Genomic DNA, 17564 nt, shown 5'->3' with positions numbered 1-17564 from the left:
TGAGCCAATTTTCCTGCAAGGGTTGTTAACATTTTCAATTATTAACACATTTCAAAACCTTTAGAAGCATTTCTAAATGGCCCCGCGCTCCTCAAAAAAACTCAACATTAAAACTGTCAATTGCCACGACTGCATCGACTTCAATGCTAAAACCCCTTTCAAGTGTAAACAGAGACACTGAAAAGCAGAAGACAGTGTTGAAGCTGGCTTGTGGTCTGGGCCGCTGCAGTAAACAGTTTCCATCACCAGTCATGATCTGCAGACGGCTTTGTTACACCAACTTTTTTTTTGTGGGTCTCTCTATTTGCATTATGATTCGTCAGAGGTGGCTAGTCTCTGCCTGTGAACCTGTGCATGTGGTCGTGGCTTGCAGGGACTGAGAAACTTTCAGTGACATTCAATACACTGAGCTTTAGGTTAACATTCGGTTTAGTAAACAATTGGCAAACCGTAACATTAACAAACCACACTGGATGACGTAGGTTAGATAGTTTGACATGGGTTCCATGCATCAACGACAATTAGTCAACTGTAACACTAACATCTCATGACGATATGACATTAGTATGATAGTTTGGTTTTGGCCACACCCGCAAACCGACCGTCTGAGTAAGATGATATTTAATGGAAGGCCGCATTGACTTAAATGCCGGCAGTGGTGCAATCACAACAGTCTTAGCATCAGTTTCACATATGATTCAGTTCTATAGATTAGCGGCCTCGATGATGTGGCAGACGAAGCTACATAAGTTGATCCGGAAGGGGATCTTGACTAGGGTGGCACTTGAAAGTTTCCTGCTGTAACTGCACACAGTGGAATGCCCCTGAGCAAGGCAGCCTGACTGGTAAATGGGCACTGCTAAAGACGAATTCAGCGGGTGGCAAAGTGGCCAAGTGGTTAGAAAGACCATCCTTCAACCACATGAAGGAGGTCCCAGCACCCGGGTGAAATGTTTTTGAGTTAAGACGCTGAGCCCGTACAGCTTAGTGATGCTTCTGTAAAGCCGTGCCTGCAGTCTGGCCGAGGGGGGAAAGAGCATTTCCTTATGGGGATCAATAAAGTAGCTCTCGTTTCTATTCTTCTCCTCTATTTTCCAAACCTTTGCATGAGCCTTTGCAGTGCCGCGGCCCTTTCTGTCTTCATTTGTCATCATGATCACGCCTTAAAGTGTGTGTCTTCCCATTCTGATAATCACATTAATTCACTTGTGATAGTCCTTATTACTAAATCAGCCTGCACCAGTGAAATCTAGTCACTGAGGGACCGAGAAAGAAAGAAAGACAGAAAGGAAGGAAGAAAAGTGTGACAGAGGGCTCATGCTGAAAGATGTATTACTTTAGTTGCCAACAAGCTGCTGATTAGGAGGAAGGGCTGTTTGTGTCTCTCTCGGCTCAGCTCTAATATTAGGAACTGATTAGCACCATCGCACCGAGCGAAATAAAACACATCACAGAGCTCTGTCGTCAAGAGTTTTATGCCATTGGGTTTTTATTGATACATAAATCTCTTCAGTTTCAGGATTTTGGAAAGAGAACAAAACATAATAGTACATAATTACAGTAATATACAAAATAGCAAGCGTTTCTGAAATATTGAATTGTTTAATGGTTTCAGCGTGTTACACTGCGAGTAAAGACACCAGACTCGCTCTGCAACCTTTCCTTTGCATAATATAGTGATTGGGAACATTCAATCTACCATAAAAAGTTAGGTGCTGGGGCACAAGGCTGTCAAAAGACAAGAAAGAGGATGGGAAAATAAACTGAGAAATTTTATTACTGACTTAGGTATAAATGTATACATTGACTCTGATACCAGTCAAACCCTGTGTATATATTACTATGCATACATACATTTAAATCAAAACAAATGTGGTTGTCTATTTTGGCAGAGAATATTACGTGGCAATCAAATGTAAGGGTGACCCTGGAAATGCAGAGAAACACCATGAAATAAAAAGTGTTCCCATGATCAAATGCTCAGATACACTTTCCTAACACAATATTTTTTGCCCTTCCTCCTCCCCACACGCCCCACAGATGACTTGAAATAATATGAACATTAAAACAAATAAATACATCTAATAAAACTTCACAAATCTATGAGCACTTAATTTTTTTTTTCTCTCTCCCGTGCTTCTTTCTTTGCTCTTTTTTGTCTTTTGCCAAACCCACAGTCAATATAAAATTACCAAAGCCACAGAGAGCGAGAGAGAGCGAGGGTTTGGGGAAAATCCACATTTTTTAAACATATGCATTTCCAGTTCCTCTTTTGTTCTGTTATTAAAAGCAGCATTTGCACCAATCACAGGGGATGTCTCCGCCCGCTGAGTCTCCGAGGCCCACATACCTCCACACTTCTACTATCTCTCACGCAACCCGTCGCTTAGTACAAACAACCCACCAGATCCAGACCAGCTCAGAGCGTGGCCAACTATCACACAGAAAACGCCCAAATCGGTTTTGTTCACATTTTTGTTTATTGCAGGAAAGTTAACAATCAGGCTCATGGAATAATCTTATGATACATAGTTCATCTTTTCAAAGCATCCGAGTTTGGCTATTACTGCATATCACTCTGTCTGTTTAGGACACACGCTGAATGCAAAGTGCTACTAGTTGACAAAGATAGTATTTAACATATTTACAGCATCGTATTTTTTAACTTAATCTGTCTGCACTAGTAAAAATAGAAGAGGATTCCGATGTTGTACAACAAGGGAAGCTCCAAAGGTCCACATACTATTCAGAACTTTGCCACCATGTTGGCCTCTCGTCACTAAAATAATCCTCTTGTCTTTGAGGAGCTCTCCGGCCTACCACTTCTCCCCAGTCTTCAGTGACAAACACTACTATAACAAAACACGACATAACTACACGCATAGCTTGCTTCCTGCGGGTTTGCATAATTGATTTCAATGTGAACATCGCAGTTGCGATAGGCCCGTCCTTGCGTTTGCACGAGTCCCCCCCATTCTCCCCTTTGTGCATTTGTGTCCCTGCTGCGAGAGGTGCTGGTATGTTTCACAGTGAGATGGTTCAGCTGAAAGTTGCATTTGAATGCTACACCGGACACATCTTTCTTTGTGCTCCTTGAAACAATCACTCATCTACGCCGGTACCCTATCAAGTTTGATCAGAGACAACATCAAGGAAAAGCTACAAGGAAGCATCCGTCCCGCCAGTGGCCACGACGGCAACACCGGGACCGGGGGCCGGTTTCTACCTCTACAGTCAAAGGCACAAGTATTGCAGCTACAGCTATAAAATTGCCTTGTTTTACTGTTATTATTTTAAGATGGTTTTATATGAAGGCCAGATGTCATGATTAGCTGCTGATTTTTTTTTTTTTTTTTTTTTTTACCCCGTAATTATCTTTTGATGTGAAATCCATTTGACACCATATGACGAGTGTTCCAATACTTGTGCTTTTGTCTGACTCCAAGGGCGACTTTGAGCCCCGTGTCCGAAAGATCAGGAGGGGCCTCTCGTTCCAAAGATGTGGTCAAACTCACTGAGGATGAGCTCCACTGCCTGGTTCTGGTAAACCATGTTCACGGCCATGTTGCCGTTGTCCCGCTCTGGGCGCATCAGGGTCGGGCCGAACACGATGCCGATGTTCTGGGTGGTCATCCGGTTGGCGTCCGAATGTTCCAGCACCCTGCAGGCAGACAGGATTTTAGGCGGAGGGATGGAGAGAGACAGAGAGAGAGAGGTCTAACTACCTAGCAGTGCCCTTATATCTGAAAACAGCACATAAAATACTCCGCCTTGATTAAAAAAAAATAATAACAAAAGCAATAAATTTTCAATCAAAGCTAAAATAATTGCTTTAGTTAGCAGATTCCGTCTCTTTGCAGTTTATGTATTTTATTTGCTGAATCCGTGTGACTTCATCTGTATGATTGCACTCGTACAGCAGACCACTAATTGTCCATATAACTTCACGCTCGTGGTCGGTATATGACATCTTTATTATTCTTTTGCACTCTTAGAAGTCAGTGACAAGACGGCTCCCAATGCACTGGACAATATGAGGCAAGGGTGTGTGTGTGTGTGTGTGTGTGTGATTGTGTGTCTACAATGACAGTGAAACTGCATGTCCATGTGAATATTTTTTTGGACATGAGTGATCAGCATCTGCCTGCCTGTGCGTGTGTGTGAGTACAGATGCGTGCACTTATGTGTATAAATACACCGCCTACATCCACCTATGTGTGTGTGTGTGTGTGTGTGTGTGTGTGTGTGTGTGTGTGTGAGTGAGTGTGTGTGTGATTGGGGGGGACTCAGGAATGGGTTAAAGCCACAGCATGAGGCATTCTTCTAAAAATGCCATTCCCACCAAGCCACAGAAGCAGCCAGCAATTGCTCAAAACTTCCACATTAAAAAGAGAGAAGGAAAAAAGAGAGAGGAGAGGGAAGAAAAAAGGAGCGAGGGAGAGAGAGAGCAAGAGAGAGGTTCCAGTGGTGGCGGCGGTGGTGTTGGTATGCCTTCCAGCAGACGAACCACAACGCTCCCATGGGACTGTCGAGGCGAGGAGGAGGGGAGGGAGGGGAGCGGGGAGGGAGAGACCAAAAAGAGGAGAAGGAGGAGAAAGGCATGGGAGGAAGACGGGAGAGGGGGGAGCCGAAGGAGATGGCATGGAGGAAGGGGAAGGAGGAGGAGAAGGAGGAAGAGGAGGAAGGAAAGGAGAGGGAGCGAGGAAAATGAGGACAGGGAGGGAGAGAGCGAGAGAGGAGGCGACAGGGTGATGGAGGAGGGAGATAATAAATGAGAAACAGAATGAGAGGTGGGGAGGGCGGGGGGTGGGGGTGACAGCACAGAGAAAATGAGAGAAAGACACAGAGTTGACAAATTCATGGGGCCCACCACACCCTGGCACAAACATCGGCCTACGAACACGAACACTCACCCCTGCAGTGGAAGGAAAAACCATAGGCGGTAAAAAACACACACTTTATGTACTGTAAAAGGAACTGGCTCGCAGAACATCATAAACCATTCATCTTCTTCTAACCTTTTCATCTTCGTAAGACCCAAACTTAACAACAGTGTGATCCTGGCACAGCACTGGCATAGTATGTGATTCATAGCCAAAGTCTCACATCGGTTACAGAAAATAGCTGAGAACAAGGGCACTGCCCCCTCTTGTGGTCGGATTTTAAAACGTTAAGAGGAAGAGGAAGAAGCCGTCCTGCTTATAAGGGCATTCGGTTCCCTTCATTCCTTCACGCCTAAATTCCTGGAGGGAACACATTGTGAAACAGGTCAGCTTCATGTCACTGGAACTGACACAGACAGACAGATAAAAACAAGCAGAGAGGAGGACAACCACATCAAGGGCAGCCCCGGACAGACATGTTGTTGTTGTTCGGTCCGACTTGAGCGCTGAACCTGTCCTCTCACCGTAGGAGATGGCGGCACATGAACTGCAGCGTGTCGTGGTTGGGCGGAGGCATGTTGAGCACAAGACACTTCAGACGGTCCACTTTGTCCATGTAGTCGGTCATCTCTGCAACGCAACAGAAAAGGCTCGCTTTAGCACAGCTTCTGAATTCATGCCGTCTCATGACATTTCACGTACTTGGTCAGCATCCACCGGCACTGTCCGGTATCATGACACTTTATGATATCTGATCTGAGGCAGGGGCATGCTACAATTTACCATCCTGGCTGGTGTGATGAATTTATGTGATGACTTTTAAGCTGGAAGGAAGAGCAACTAAAACTCATCAGGCATGTCGCATCTTTACTTTAGACTGGGACACGAAAGTTTAGGTAGATGGACAGATAGAGGGCCTATACACTACATATCAACCTGAGGCGACTGTTTAGCCTGTAATCCTGGAGAAAAAAAAAACAGCTTTTGCAGTAGAAAAACACTAACATGATAAAAAGAAAAAAAAGAAAAAAGAAAAAATATCCTGGAGAGGTGGCTGCACTATATGCATTAACACGGTGCTGCTGATGCAGCAGATGGATGATGGAGTAGATGAATCAGTGTAGAAAGATGCATAGATACATATGGATAAGTTCAATAATGCAAAAATAGCACACAGTGACAGTGAATCAAGCCGTGGCACGGTGACTAACAGGAAACCGTTATGAAGGGACTATTTCCGATGAAGTGATTAAACCGTACGAGAAAAGGGCCTGACGGTAAACAAAGTGATGCAGTGCCTACTCCACGGGTTCTTAAAGTGACTATTACGGTAAGCAAAAGCTCCCAGAGTTTCATGACTGGCCAGAGCATGAGCAGGTGTTAATCATAAAGATGTAATAACCACATTTGTACAACTTTATCTATTTAAATTTCTTTAGCTTTGAAGGCTCATCACTATAATGTCAAATCAGGGGCACAGAACAAAGCTAAAGGATGTGGCCAAGAAGACACGACCATGAGAGTGGAAGTGGGACATGAACCCTGGTTAAGGTGAGGGTTGATTCTACCAACAAGGAAATACAATTTTTTTAAATTTCTAAGACAGTTTAAAAAGTGAGTCACACCCAAGACAACCAGATGACACACACAGCGTGGCAGAAAGGTCGTGGCAGACACCTCTGACACTTTTAACAAGCGGCAGAAAGTCTCCAAGTGCTCCTCACTGGTCTCATCAGAAAACTTGATTTTTTTCAAAGGGGTCCAAATAGGACCAAAAAAAGAAATGGTTTCCTTGCACAGTGATGAAACATCAAATAAAAATGCTAAAATGACACAAAACAAACTGTATGAAAGTATAGTAATCAAAACAAGTACAGATTTTGTAACCAAAGCAATTAGCAAATACTTTTTATTGCATATTACAGGCAAACATCAAGCTATTATTTATACAATGCAACCATGTGATTTATTATACAATTAGTTGTGGCCTTAAGATCATTAACCAATTAAACTATAGACTGTATAAATATGTTGCCATATATTTTTGTGTCACAGCCGCTCATACAAAGAAATAGATGGAAAAACCTCCTGTCAAGTGGTCCAACTGAATTTAATTTGCATATAAGGAGAGGATTATGGGAACTCTGAGAAAGCTTACAGCTAAAAAGTGAAGATTTATAGCCAAAGTTAATGTTTTCATAACAGCATCTTTAGTTCTTTTTTTTTTTTTTTTTGATTTGGACGTTTGATCGCATCCAGGTACAGAGGAGTGGACTGTGTGACCCGGCCTGGCCTGATCCTGTTTTTAAAACCACAACTTTGCTGTGACTGCACCATAATAAAAACACATTAGCGGCAGCAATAAAACATTTGTCCAGACCCAAGTGGCTTTAATACCTCAGAGATAGAGACCATCAAACGTAATTTCTAAGAAGAGATTTTTTTTTTTTCCACCGGCTTAGTAATTTGCAAGAGGCGATGAGTTCACCGCAGAGGAACCGTAATTTCCATCCCTGCCTCAATTATGTTGCACCTATGAATGGGACCGAAGATGTTTACTCACTGACTGTCTCCACGATGTCAGTGAAGAAGCCATAGGGCACCAGGGGTTCAGGAAGTTCACGGAAGAAAAGTTTCAGAGCTCCAGTGATGACGTGAATGTCCTCCCACTCACTCTGGTCTAAGTTCAGCTTCTCCTCTGAGACACAGGGAAGGAAGAGGGGGAGGCGAGGAGGAGGGGGAGGAGGGGGAGGAGGGGAGCGGGGAGAAAATGAGACAGACAGGGACGGAGGGAGTGAAAGAAAGACAAAGCACTATGAAAAAGAGAGACAAGGGGTTAGAACGGAGAGAGGGCGAGAGAAGTGGAGTTACAGTAATAGCATCAGTGCCAAGGCGTAGCATGAAGGCTTGTTGCTGCAGGAGGGAGATAGCCGGTGAGCACACACACACACGCTGGCTTTGCCATCTTTGTGGGGACTATACCGACTTACACTCATCCTCTACAGCTTTTCCCTAATCTTAGCCATAACCGACTTCTGCCTAACCCTTAACCTTAACCTTAACCTTAACCTCACCGTAACCCTAATTCTAACCTTACTCAATAACACAAAATTGGCCGTATTCTTTTATGATGACCACCTAAATCCAAAATGTCCTCACAACCCGAATTGTCCTAACAACAGCAGTGGTTTCTCAAGAATTAGTCCTCACAATATCTAGCAAAAAACATGTATAAAGACACACACACACACACACACACACAAACAGGCACATACTTTGGAAAAGAAAGCACACAAACAGTTTTTTTTTTTTAAAATCCAGTCTTGACCAATGCTTCTCAAACTCCCACTGTAAACTTTTGTCAATAAATACAGAAAGAGAGGGCTTTATGCCCACATGTCAAATGGTTCAGTATCAATGGTCCAGAGAAGTACTAGCCATTGTGTATTATGATGAGAAACATAAGTCAGTGAGATGCTGCTGTGGGATTAGAGCGCTTCACAACACAACAAGCAGCTGGTTGCCTGTTTCTGCCACTTGGTGGCAGCAATGGACCGTGCGAGAGCCCACTGTACAGCCTGCTGGATGCTATTACATCAGAAAAACTTCAAGCAGAAATGCCTAAGGGACACACATACATTAAGCAAATGGTAGCACAATCACCAAACTGCTCGGTACACGTCAGTAAGCTCTGTGTGTGTGTGTCAGCTTGCGTTAGTGCGCTTTCACATATAGGAGCTTAGGTGTGTGTGCAAATGAGCTGTGCTTTGTTGTGTTCGCATTACGCAACGCGCACAAATAAGCGAGCTGAATGACACGTGAAGGCGGCAAGCCCCCTCCCCTCCCACCCCGCCCCACCCCACCCCCAGCTCTTCCCTTATACGTCTGAATCTACCTTGTACCAACTCCGCCGGGAACATGTAGCGGCCATCAGTAGTCACCGCTCGCTCTGCAAAAACCAACAGTTATTCAGTCGGCTATCCTCAGCCACCCCCTTGTCACATGGATGCATGGTGCTATTAGTGATAAGAGATTTCTATTACAGATTTCATTCAAGCCTGTATGCAGTGTGCAGTGTGTGGGATGTGTGTAAAGTCTAAATGTGTGTGTGCATTTGTTGACATTTTAATTGTATCAGCAGGATAACCAAAGTCATTTCTGAGGGCTTTCATCTTGATTACAAGTGATAGAGCGAGAGCCACATATTAAAGGGGATACACTGTAAAAAAAAAAAAAAAAAAAAAAAAAAATCTCCATATAAAAAAGTCATCTAGTTTCATATGCAGCGTCAGGGCAGTTTTCACTTGTTTGAAAAAAAAAAAAAAAAAACACACAAATAAGACTTAAACATTGACTAAATGATTTTTTACAGTGTAACGTCTGGTAAAGGTGAAGCAGGATCCAAGTTATCCCTGACCTCATGCTCTCTGCTTCACTCTCCACCCCTTCTCGCCTCCCTCCCCGTCCATTTTTTCTTCAATATTGTATGAATCAAACATAGCAATCTGAAACTTGAGGCATGTCGTTCCTGCTTCTACCACTTTCCCCTTCCCATCCCTCACTGTCCGTCACTCAAGCTCCCCCTCCTCCTCATCCTTTCCCCCCTTCATCCTCACCGTGGTTCACCATGAAGCGCAGTTTCTGAATCACAGCCAGGTTCCCTGACACTCTGTAGATGCCGTCAGTCTCCAGACCTGCAACATAAAGCACCACACACATACACACACACACACACACACACACACACACACACACACACACAGGTAGTGATGTCAGAGCCTCTTAGGTGGTGCGGTGGTGGTGCAGACGGGCGAGCCTGAGTCTGCACTGAGATGGAAACAAATCAAAATCAGGCAAAGTCGCCAAATTGAACTTAATGAGCTTAAGACAAAACCTCTGCGTTAATGCAGTCTGAGCCGAGTCCAGCAGCCCATGGCCTCGCTGGCCCTCAGAGTGACATTTTCAAACCATCGATAATTTGGTGCGCCTTGGAATTTTGTTTTGCCGGAGAGCTGTTAGACATGAGACAAACACGCAGACGAGCCGGTGTGGAATGCGTGGACGCCACACAAAAACGAACACGGAATGAAATGAAAGTATGCTCAACACATTTTCACAATGCTGCAGGAACAACCTTGAGAAAAGTCTGTTGTCACGTAATCCACAGTAAACATTCACCAACTTCCCCTTCGACATTTGTCACCGTGCTGCTTAATGAAGTCCTCACAGAGTTTGGTTTTTCACAACATCAAGGCTGAGTTTCTATTTTAGTTGCACCGGTTGAGTTGGAGGAAGTTGAGGGACGAGCTGTGCTTCTGTGCCACATGAAGTATTGATATCCTATCTGGCTGCTTCTAGTTCAAAACATCCACGCTGGTATCGCAGTCACATGGGGGCACTGATTGGCATGTATGTCTCACAGAGCTGCTCCACAAGACGCTGCCTTCACTCAGATAAATGGGAGGAAAATTCTGCTGCGGCTGACCGGCTGAAGCTTTACGATGCACTACCTTTAAAAGCATTTTAAAATGAGCTGGTTATGTTTTTTCCCCACCAGAAACATGACACACTCGGGGGAAAGTTTCTGCATCCTACTTCCTCTTTACATTGGCTTTCTAGTGTGTGTTAGAAATGACATTCTGCATTGAGACCAACTACAGTATCTCTTTGCGAAATATTTCCTGCAATTTGACAGTTTTCTGGTGAAGAAAGCAAGCAATTAAATTTTACAACATCCCTTCAATGCCTTTACCGGTGATTACACGGCTACTATTCGCGGCTCCGTCAGATCTTATCAAATTCATTCTTCTCCTCGCCTTTTCCATCATCACTGAAGACGCCGCTTAGCGACTTTGTCTGAAAAGTTTCTCGGTCTGTCGCAGTCTAATTGCCTTGTAAATGTCTGAATCCGGAACGAAATACAGTGCGGACACTGTTTACAAAAATGCTCCTCACGAATATTTAATTCATCAAAAAAAAAAACCTTTTTAAAAGCCCCTGTGATCCAAACAGATTTTTTTTTTTTTTTTTTTTTTTGCAAATTAAATTTTTATTTGCAGGATTCTTGTCTAAACAGCTCTATTCCCCCTCATTTGGATCTATCTCCAGCTGGCACCTGTCACAGCTTCTTCTCGGAGCGCGTGCAGTCTAATCTACATCCTGTCTGGGAATCAAAAAAAGGTTTATGCTGCGTTTTCTTGGATGATTTCTGTCACACATTACCGCGAGCTGTCTGTGTGTTTTTCCAGCTTCAGCTCTGATACCATACCTCTCCTCTCCACCGCCTCGGTGCACAGCCTCACAAAGCGGGGGACAGTGCTCCTCTCTCTCTCGCACAGCATCTCCAGACGACAGCCAAACACCTGATCTAAAGGGTGAAGACAGACAGACACAACCACACACACACACACACACACACACACACACACGCACATTACATTACCATCTGTTCTGAAGTGTTTCTCAGACAACTCGCAAACGTTGCGACAACAACACAATGATGTAAGAACTACCAGCCCAAGTTTCAACTTTATCTAGCAATATGTTTACTGTTCATATGGGAGAGAAGCCCTGCAGTGGATTTAGTTCGCCACGTTCTGCTCTGTTCCCAGCAGAGAACCAAGCTCACCTTTGATGATGCAATGCCACTCATATACTGTATATACTGTACTGTGCATCTTTGGAAGAGAGAGAAAAAAAAACATTTCATCTGTGAGGCTTTACACTGGTGTATGGCACCATTACATTACTGTATGATCGTCTTGTTCTTTGCAAAGCGCTGTGATCAACGCGCCTGAGAGAAGCTCTTCATGAAAAATGTGTTTGATACAGCAACCAGTGGGCTCACCACAATTTATGTAGTCACATTGACCCAGATGAGTGGGGAAATGGTGGGTTTTGATTTGCAACAGGGGGCCTTGAACAGTAGAGCAGCTGGTGGAGGCTTACTCAAACACGTTTTGTAATATTGTTAACATTGTTGTAATATTATTGCTGACTCAACTAAATTGATCTGCTAAAAGAAAACACATAGAATGGATCATTCTGGCTTCAGCCTGAGTCAACATGAAATGCTTTGAACTGACTCATTCATGATTCTTAAAGGATCAGAGACGCTGAGTGTTTGGCCTGTTTGCAAATCACACTAGGGTACCAAAGATTTCACAGCATATAATCAAAATCACTCGAATTTTGGTTCACACACCTCACAATGTTCCGCCTCTGTGCCTAACAAAGTTGTTGCCATTCATAAACCACACAACTAATAATTGGCTGTGTAAAGCAACTATTTTCCCGGGCAGAGGAAGCATTTACTCTATGCCAATTCCAAGTCATCAAAACCCAACAGTGCTGTTACTTTTAGGAAAACTAACGTGGACGACTTTATTACAGTGATGGAATACTGGGGTGAAGAAAGTTTGAAGTCTCTGAAAGTTCATTTTCATTTCATAGTGGAATGAATGGAAACCCATGGCTGGATAAAAGGTAGAAAAAATAACACTAGAGTTACAAATAATCACTAAAATACAACTGCTGGCTTTGGGAAAAGATGAGCAGAAATGTGAAGGTTATACATTTTGTAGATATTACACTAAACATGCAAATTCAAAGGCTCTGTGAACTATGTGAAAACTATGTGCATTATGTGAAACTGCACTGAGGTGAGGGCCCTCACTTGAATCAACCCTGAATTTTGCAATAATGCACCTTAAAAAAAAAAAAAAAAAAAAAAAAAAAAAAAGATCTAACGCTGTAGCAATCAAATGGAATAGTATAAATCTCGACTTTTTTTGTAAATAACATTTTCTAAGGAATAACATTGAAGTTTTTCTGAAAGGATAGTCTTTCTCTACTGGACATATTTATCAATATATATCAAATTTTGGCTAAAAGTACTGAATGGAATCCTCGGTTCATATTGAATCCTGACATTCCTAAGATTCTGTGTCAAATCAAAGCATGACCTTTAAGAACTTCAGGACCCTCTGTCTTTTTCATTACTGAATAAAACACACATATAAACAATCAAACAAACCAAATCAGCGATCTCACCTTTGATGAGTCCCTTCTCCTGCAGGGCCTGGATGGGGGGTCTTTTCAGGATCAGCTTCTTCAGCCGGCTCTTCACTCTCTTCCTCTCCGTGTTCTCCAGGTTGGATGCTGAACGAGGGACTGCAGAGGGAGAAGAGGAGGGGGAGGAGGAGGAGGAGGAGGAGGAGCGGGAGAAGGAGGAGGAGGTCAGTGCAGGGTGACCAGCCGAAGGGGAGGACAGGAGATGCGAGGGGATGGTGGTGAGGATGAAGAGCGGGAGGGCTGGGCGATGACGGAGGTGCGCCAGGACTGACGGGGGGATTATTTGCCACGGGGGCCGAGTGAAGATATAAGACGGCTGAATGGGTGAAAGAATGGACGACAGGATGGAGGGATGGCAGAAGCCTGAAAGTTTCAAAAAAGCGTGATAGTGAAGGTGTGAGTGGAGTGGAGGGATGAGTTGGGACGGTTATGTGGGACGGAGGGAAGCCAGAATGAAGTAATTAGAGATGGAAGCTTGGGGGCGCTGTGGTGAGACTTACGTGATGTTTTGCATCTGTCGTCTTCGTCTCCACTGTGGTCCAGCATCTCCACGCTGCCCGCCCTCCTCAGAGAGTACAGCAGGACGTTGTCCAAAGGGTTCTCACGGTCCTGGAACGCAGGAAATACTCATTTCAAGTTGTACTCAGTGTGTTACATGCATTATACGCCAACATAGGGCTGGGCGATAAATCAATATTGTCATTTACTGTCTTTTAGTGGGTTCATATCAGGATGATGTGGTGAGTTTGGGACATCATGACACTCAATTCTGCTATCTAAACAAGGGTTCACTGATCTGTTTGTTCAAGGCTGATGCAGATTTCAGTTTTTTTTTTTCTCCTGAAGCTGTCGATAGCTGATATTTTGTGCTGTGAATTTCATGGCGTGTAGGTGATAATTAGCAAGAAAGATATTAAAAATTTGGGGGGAAATTATCCCCAAATTACATCAAGGATTACCTCAAAATTCATTGAAAAAAACAAAACTTTTACTTTTACTGTGTGTGTTTACGGTGTCACCAAAAACATTTTGTATCTAAATTCCATTAGATCAAAAAAAATGAAACCAACATTGCCACTGGTCATGAAATTTCATCATAAATCTGACTGACTGACTTTACTTGCACAACTTTCATTCAACATCAGTTCTGTGCAGTCTATAGATATGTTGGAGTTCTGCAGGAAAACCATCTAATCTATAAATAAAAATCATACAATCAGTTTGGAACATCATTTGGAATGCTCAGAATGAGTTTAGTGACACCATAAAATATTCATTTTTCAATAAATTTTGCAGTTAATGTTGCTGTAATTTTGGAGTAATTTCAAAGAAATTTAAAATATGTTACCTGTTAATTATTGCCTCATGACCCACTAAAATAAAGTGTTACCAAAAATACTGTAAATGCAGCTACTGATGAGCTTTTCTAATACAAACCTATGCAGAAAACCATATAAACTGTTAAAAAGTATTTTTTTTATTGAAAAACTCAGAGGAATGAACTTTAATGGTTTATTTAATGTGATTTTACATGAGTCATATAATCAAATATGCCAATATAAAAAAATCCCTATTAGTATCATGGCATTGAATTCAACCATATTGGTCAGTCCTGTGCCAACATAATACCGTTTAATCCTCAAAAAGTAGATTTCAGCTGGGTTTTCCACAGTCCCACAGTAGAGTATAAAACATTTCCATAAAGGCCTATTCACAAATTATAACTACTGGCTTGTCTAGGCAGCTTATGCAGGCCTAAATCGTTAAAAAAAAAAAAAAAAAAAAAAATTAATCATGCCCCCAGCCTTAGAAAGGGGAACAAGCAGTGTGTTACAATATATAGTAAAGAGCCCATATATTTACACCATTCAGCTGCCTCCTTACTTGAAGCATATTTAGGATAAATAAATCTGTTTTTTGTAGGGGTGGGAATTTTTGGCTTCACAGAGAATCAATTCAAATTCAAATTGACAGAATGATTATGCAATGAATTGATGCAATGAATAAGTCATTACACCCCTAGACATGTAAAAAAAAAAAAAAACCTTGTCTCAAAATCCACTTTTTAAAACTTTTGACTACAGGTCTATCATTATTTTTATCCCATGAGAAACCATTTTAACCCATAATGGAAATAGCAGCACATTAAAAGCATGGCTGAGTGTGTGTGTGTGTGTGTGTGTGTGTGTGTGTGTGTGTGTGTGTGTGTGTGTGTGTGTGTGTGGTTTGTGACAGTCTCACCAGCCTGTCAATGACGTTCTGGATGGTGTTGTACCACTCTCTGATCAGAGAGTCTGTCTCCGACTGCAGCAGAAACTCGTTGCCTGTCACGGTCCTCAGCTGAAACATACACATTTTCAAACCACATTAATGTGAGTATACAGCACTGTAGGCTGTATTCTCATATTCTCACACTGCCATCTTTATACTGTAACACTGCTGTCACACCACTGCTGTGCTAAGCCCCCAGAGATCATCCCCTCATGTCCCCAGTGAGGTTTTTAACTCTGTTTTTTTTTTCTTTATTCAGACTGCTCTGCCTACACACTGTAAATATCATTTTTTTTTTCCTAGTAAAAAACGACATGTGTTAAGTTTCACTCATCTTGACATAGCTGGAGGTGAAATCCAGTACAGCACTCAGTCACACTTTTGGGCTGAGGTTAGGGTGAGCACTCTAAGTCACTGAATCAGCCACATTCTTGCACTGGAAAATGGATTTTTACTCTGCTCTGGGCCATTTGTGTTAGTGATAATTCAAAAGGGTACCACTGCTCCAAAGAATCATTACGCAAACAGATGCACGGTATTCAAATGACCAAAGGACCACAGGTCACTTGAAGGTCATCATAAAAAAAGATGACTTCCCTCTCTCACTTCCCTCTGTGGGACTGACCCATTGCTGAGTACTGTAACAGAAAGAGCCTTTTATGTTCTGCCACTCTTCCTTTCCCTCAATCCTGTACTCTTACTGTCCTCATTGTGCACTCAGTTACCAGCAGCAATGTTAAAATGTGGATGAAAAGGCCTTTTGAAAAGAATAGTTTATCATCACTTCTAGCACGCAATGATTTCTCAACTTAAATGCCTCGCTACAGAGTTACGGAAATGCTGGAGGATTTGAAGAGGATTACTTGAGATTGTGCACTTCCCCTTTTCTTTGGTTCATTTTAATTGGCTTTTCAGTGAGTCTTGTTTCTCACCTTGAAGACGTTCTTCTTGCTGGACAGCTCGTTGGCCCAGTGTAGCTGTGCTCCTCTCAGATCCACACTGCTCTCAGGACGACTGTTTCCTGGTTTCTGCCAGTGATAAACATACACACATGCAAAAATGTCATTGTGTTAATGTGTTTTGCAAATGCTCAATGTACTGAGTCAGCCCGATGTTTTTCCAATAACATGGTGAAAGCCTGGTGCGACAGCCACTACTTATGCTGCACAGAGTTTATGAACTATCACCTCTCTTACACTGTCACTGGCACCTAGTGACTTAAAATGATGTAACATACACTATGAGCACACTCAGCATCCTACAACAAGTTTGTGTTATAGCTTTTATGAGAACTGCTCTGTATCAGTTTAATGCAGCGCCCATAAACAAAACACTGAGGACTATCATGGAATATCATGCTGTGCAGTCCCAGTTGCCAATATGGGATCAGTATGGGAAGTTTGTGACTACAATAAAAAATAAAATAAAATAAAATAAAATAAAATAAAGTTATTGTTCTGCCTGGAGTGGACCAGAGCCAGGAGATTTAGGAATATTTGAAGTGTTTTACTCCAAAATGAAATATCCACCCATTACAAAAGGTGACATGTTCTCTTACAAAATAATCAACAGCAAAACATGAGGAAATGATTACATGTTTAACCAACTGAATAAATTATATTCCAGAACACTATTGTATTATGGAATCCAGAGCGCTATGGTGTTCTGGATTCCAGGATGGCGTAGTGTTTTCCAGATTCCAGAGCACTGTAACATTCTGGAATCCAGAACACTATGACATTCCAGAATCCAGAACACTATGACATTCCGGAATCCAGAACACTAAAGCATTCTGGAATCCAGAACACTACAGTGCCCTGGAATCCAGAGGGCTATAGCATTATGGAATCCAGAACACTATGGAATTCCGGAATCGAGAACGCTACGACATTCATGAATCCACAACACTACAGAATTCTGGATTCCAGAGTGTTGTGGTGTTTTGGAGAGTCAAGAACACTGTAACATTCTGGATTCCAGAACACTGTAGTGCTCTGGTCCTTTGTGTTAGTATCAGTTTCAGTTTGTGTCATTTGTGTTTTTGCGTGGACATTACTGAAACTAAAACAGTTAAAAAATCAACCAATGCCTTGCCATACAGTGAAGAGTGTGCACACACACTGTGCGGTATATGTACATGTAGGTGGTGGGTTGCGTTACTCTCTACGTTCTTACCCAGCTGGCAGGTGTCTGTGATTTAGGATCCTTAAAGAAAACCAGGCTGTTCCCTACCAACACCACCCAGGATGGGTTCCAGTTTTTCCTTCAAACCAACAAGCATACAGAACATATCATTACAATAAGTTCAGATGGAATCTGGCCCAGCAAATCACATTT

At 42.6% G+C, this 17564-nt stretch overlaps 1 protein-coding gene across 2 annotated transcripts in view; it reads right to left on the bottom strand.

Moving 5' to 3' along the window:
• Positions 1-1459: 1459 nt before the first annotated feature.
• arhgap9 (Rho GTPase activating protein 9) overlaps positions 1460-17564 on the bottom strand; it is a 42990-nt gene continuing 26885 nt past the window's right edge. Inside the window, exons 12-22 of one of the 2 annotated variants that reach the window (XM_030051715.1) lie at positions 17403-17490; positions 16160-16255; positions 15198-15296; positions 13457-13565; positions 12936-13055; positions 11152-11250; positions 9500-9577; positions 8779-8832; positions 7447-7581; positions 5408-5513; positions 1460-3661 (exon numbers count right to left, since the gene is read on the bottom strand). In XM_030051715.1, coding sequence (XP_029907575.1) covers positions 3475-3661; positions 5408-5513; positions 7447-7581; positions 8779-8832; positions 9500-9577; positions 11152-11250; positions 12936-13055; positions 13457-13565; positions 15198-15296; positions 16160-16255; positions 17403-17490 — 1171 coding nt within the window. In that variant the 3' untranslated portion in view covers positions 1460-3474. The remainder of the gene's footprint in view (positions 3662-5407; positions 5514-7446; positions 7582-8778; positions 8833-9499; positions 9578-11151; positions 11251-12935; positions 13056-13456; positions 13566-15197; positions 15297-16159; positions 16256-17402; positions 17491-17564) is intronic. The other variant, XM_030051716.1, reaches the window with a different exon arrangement.

Source organism: Myripristis murdjan, chromosome 5 (assembly GCF_902150065.1).
Source record: "Myripristis murdjan chromosome 5, fMyrMur1.1, whole genome shotgun sequence".
Lineage (NCBI taxonomy): Eukaryota > Metazoa > Chordata > Actinopteri > Holocentriformes > Holocentridae > Myripristis > Myripristis murdjan.
The sequence above is the reverse complement of the archived record's forward strand: the minus strand, read 5'-3'. Positions and strand labels throughout refer to the sequence as shown.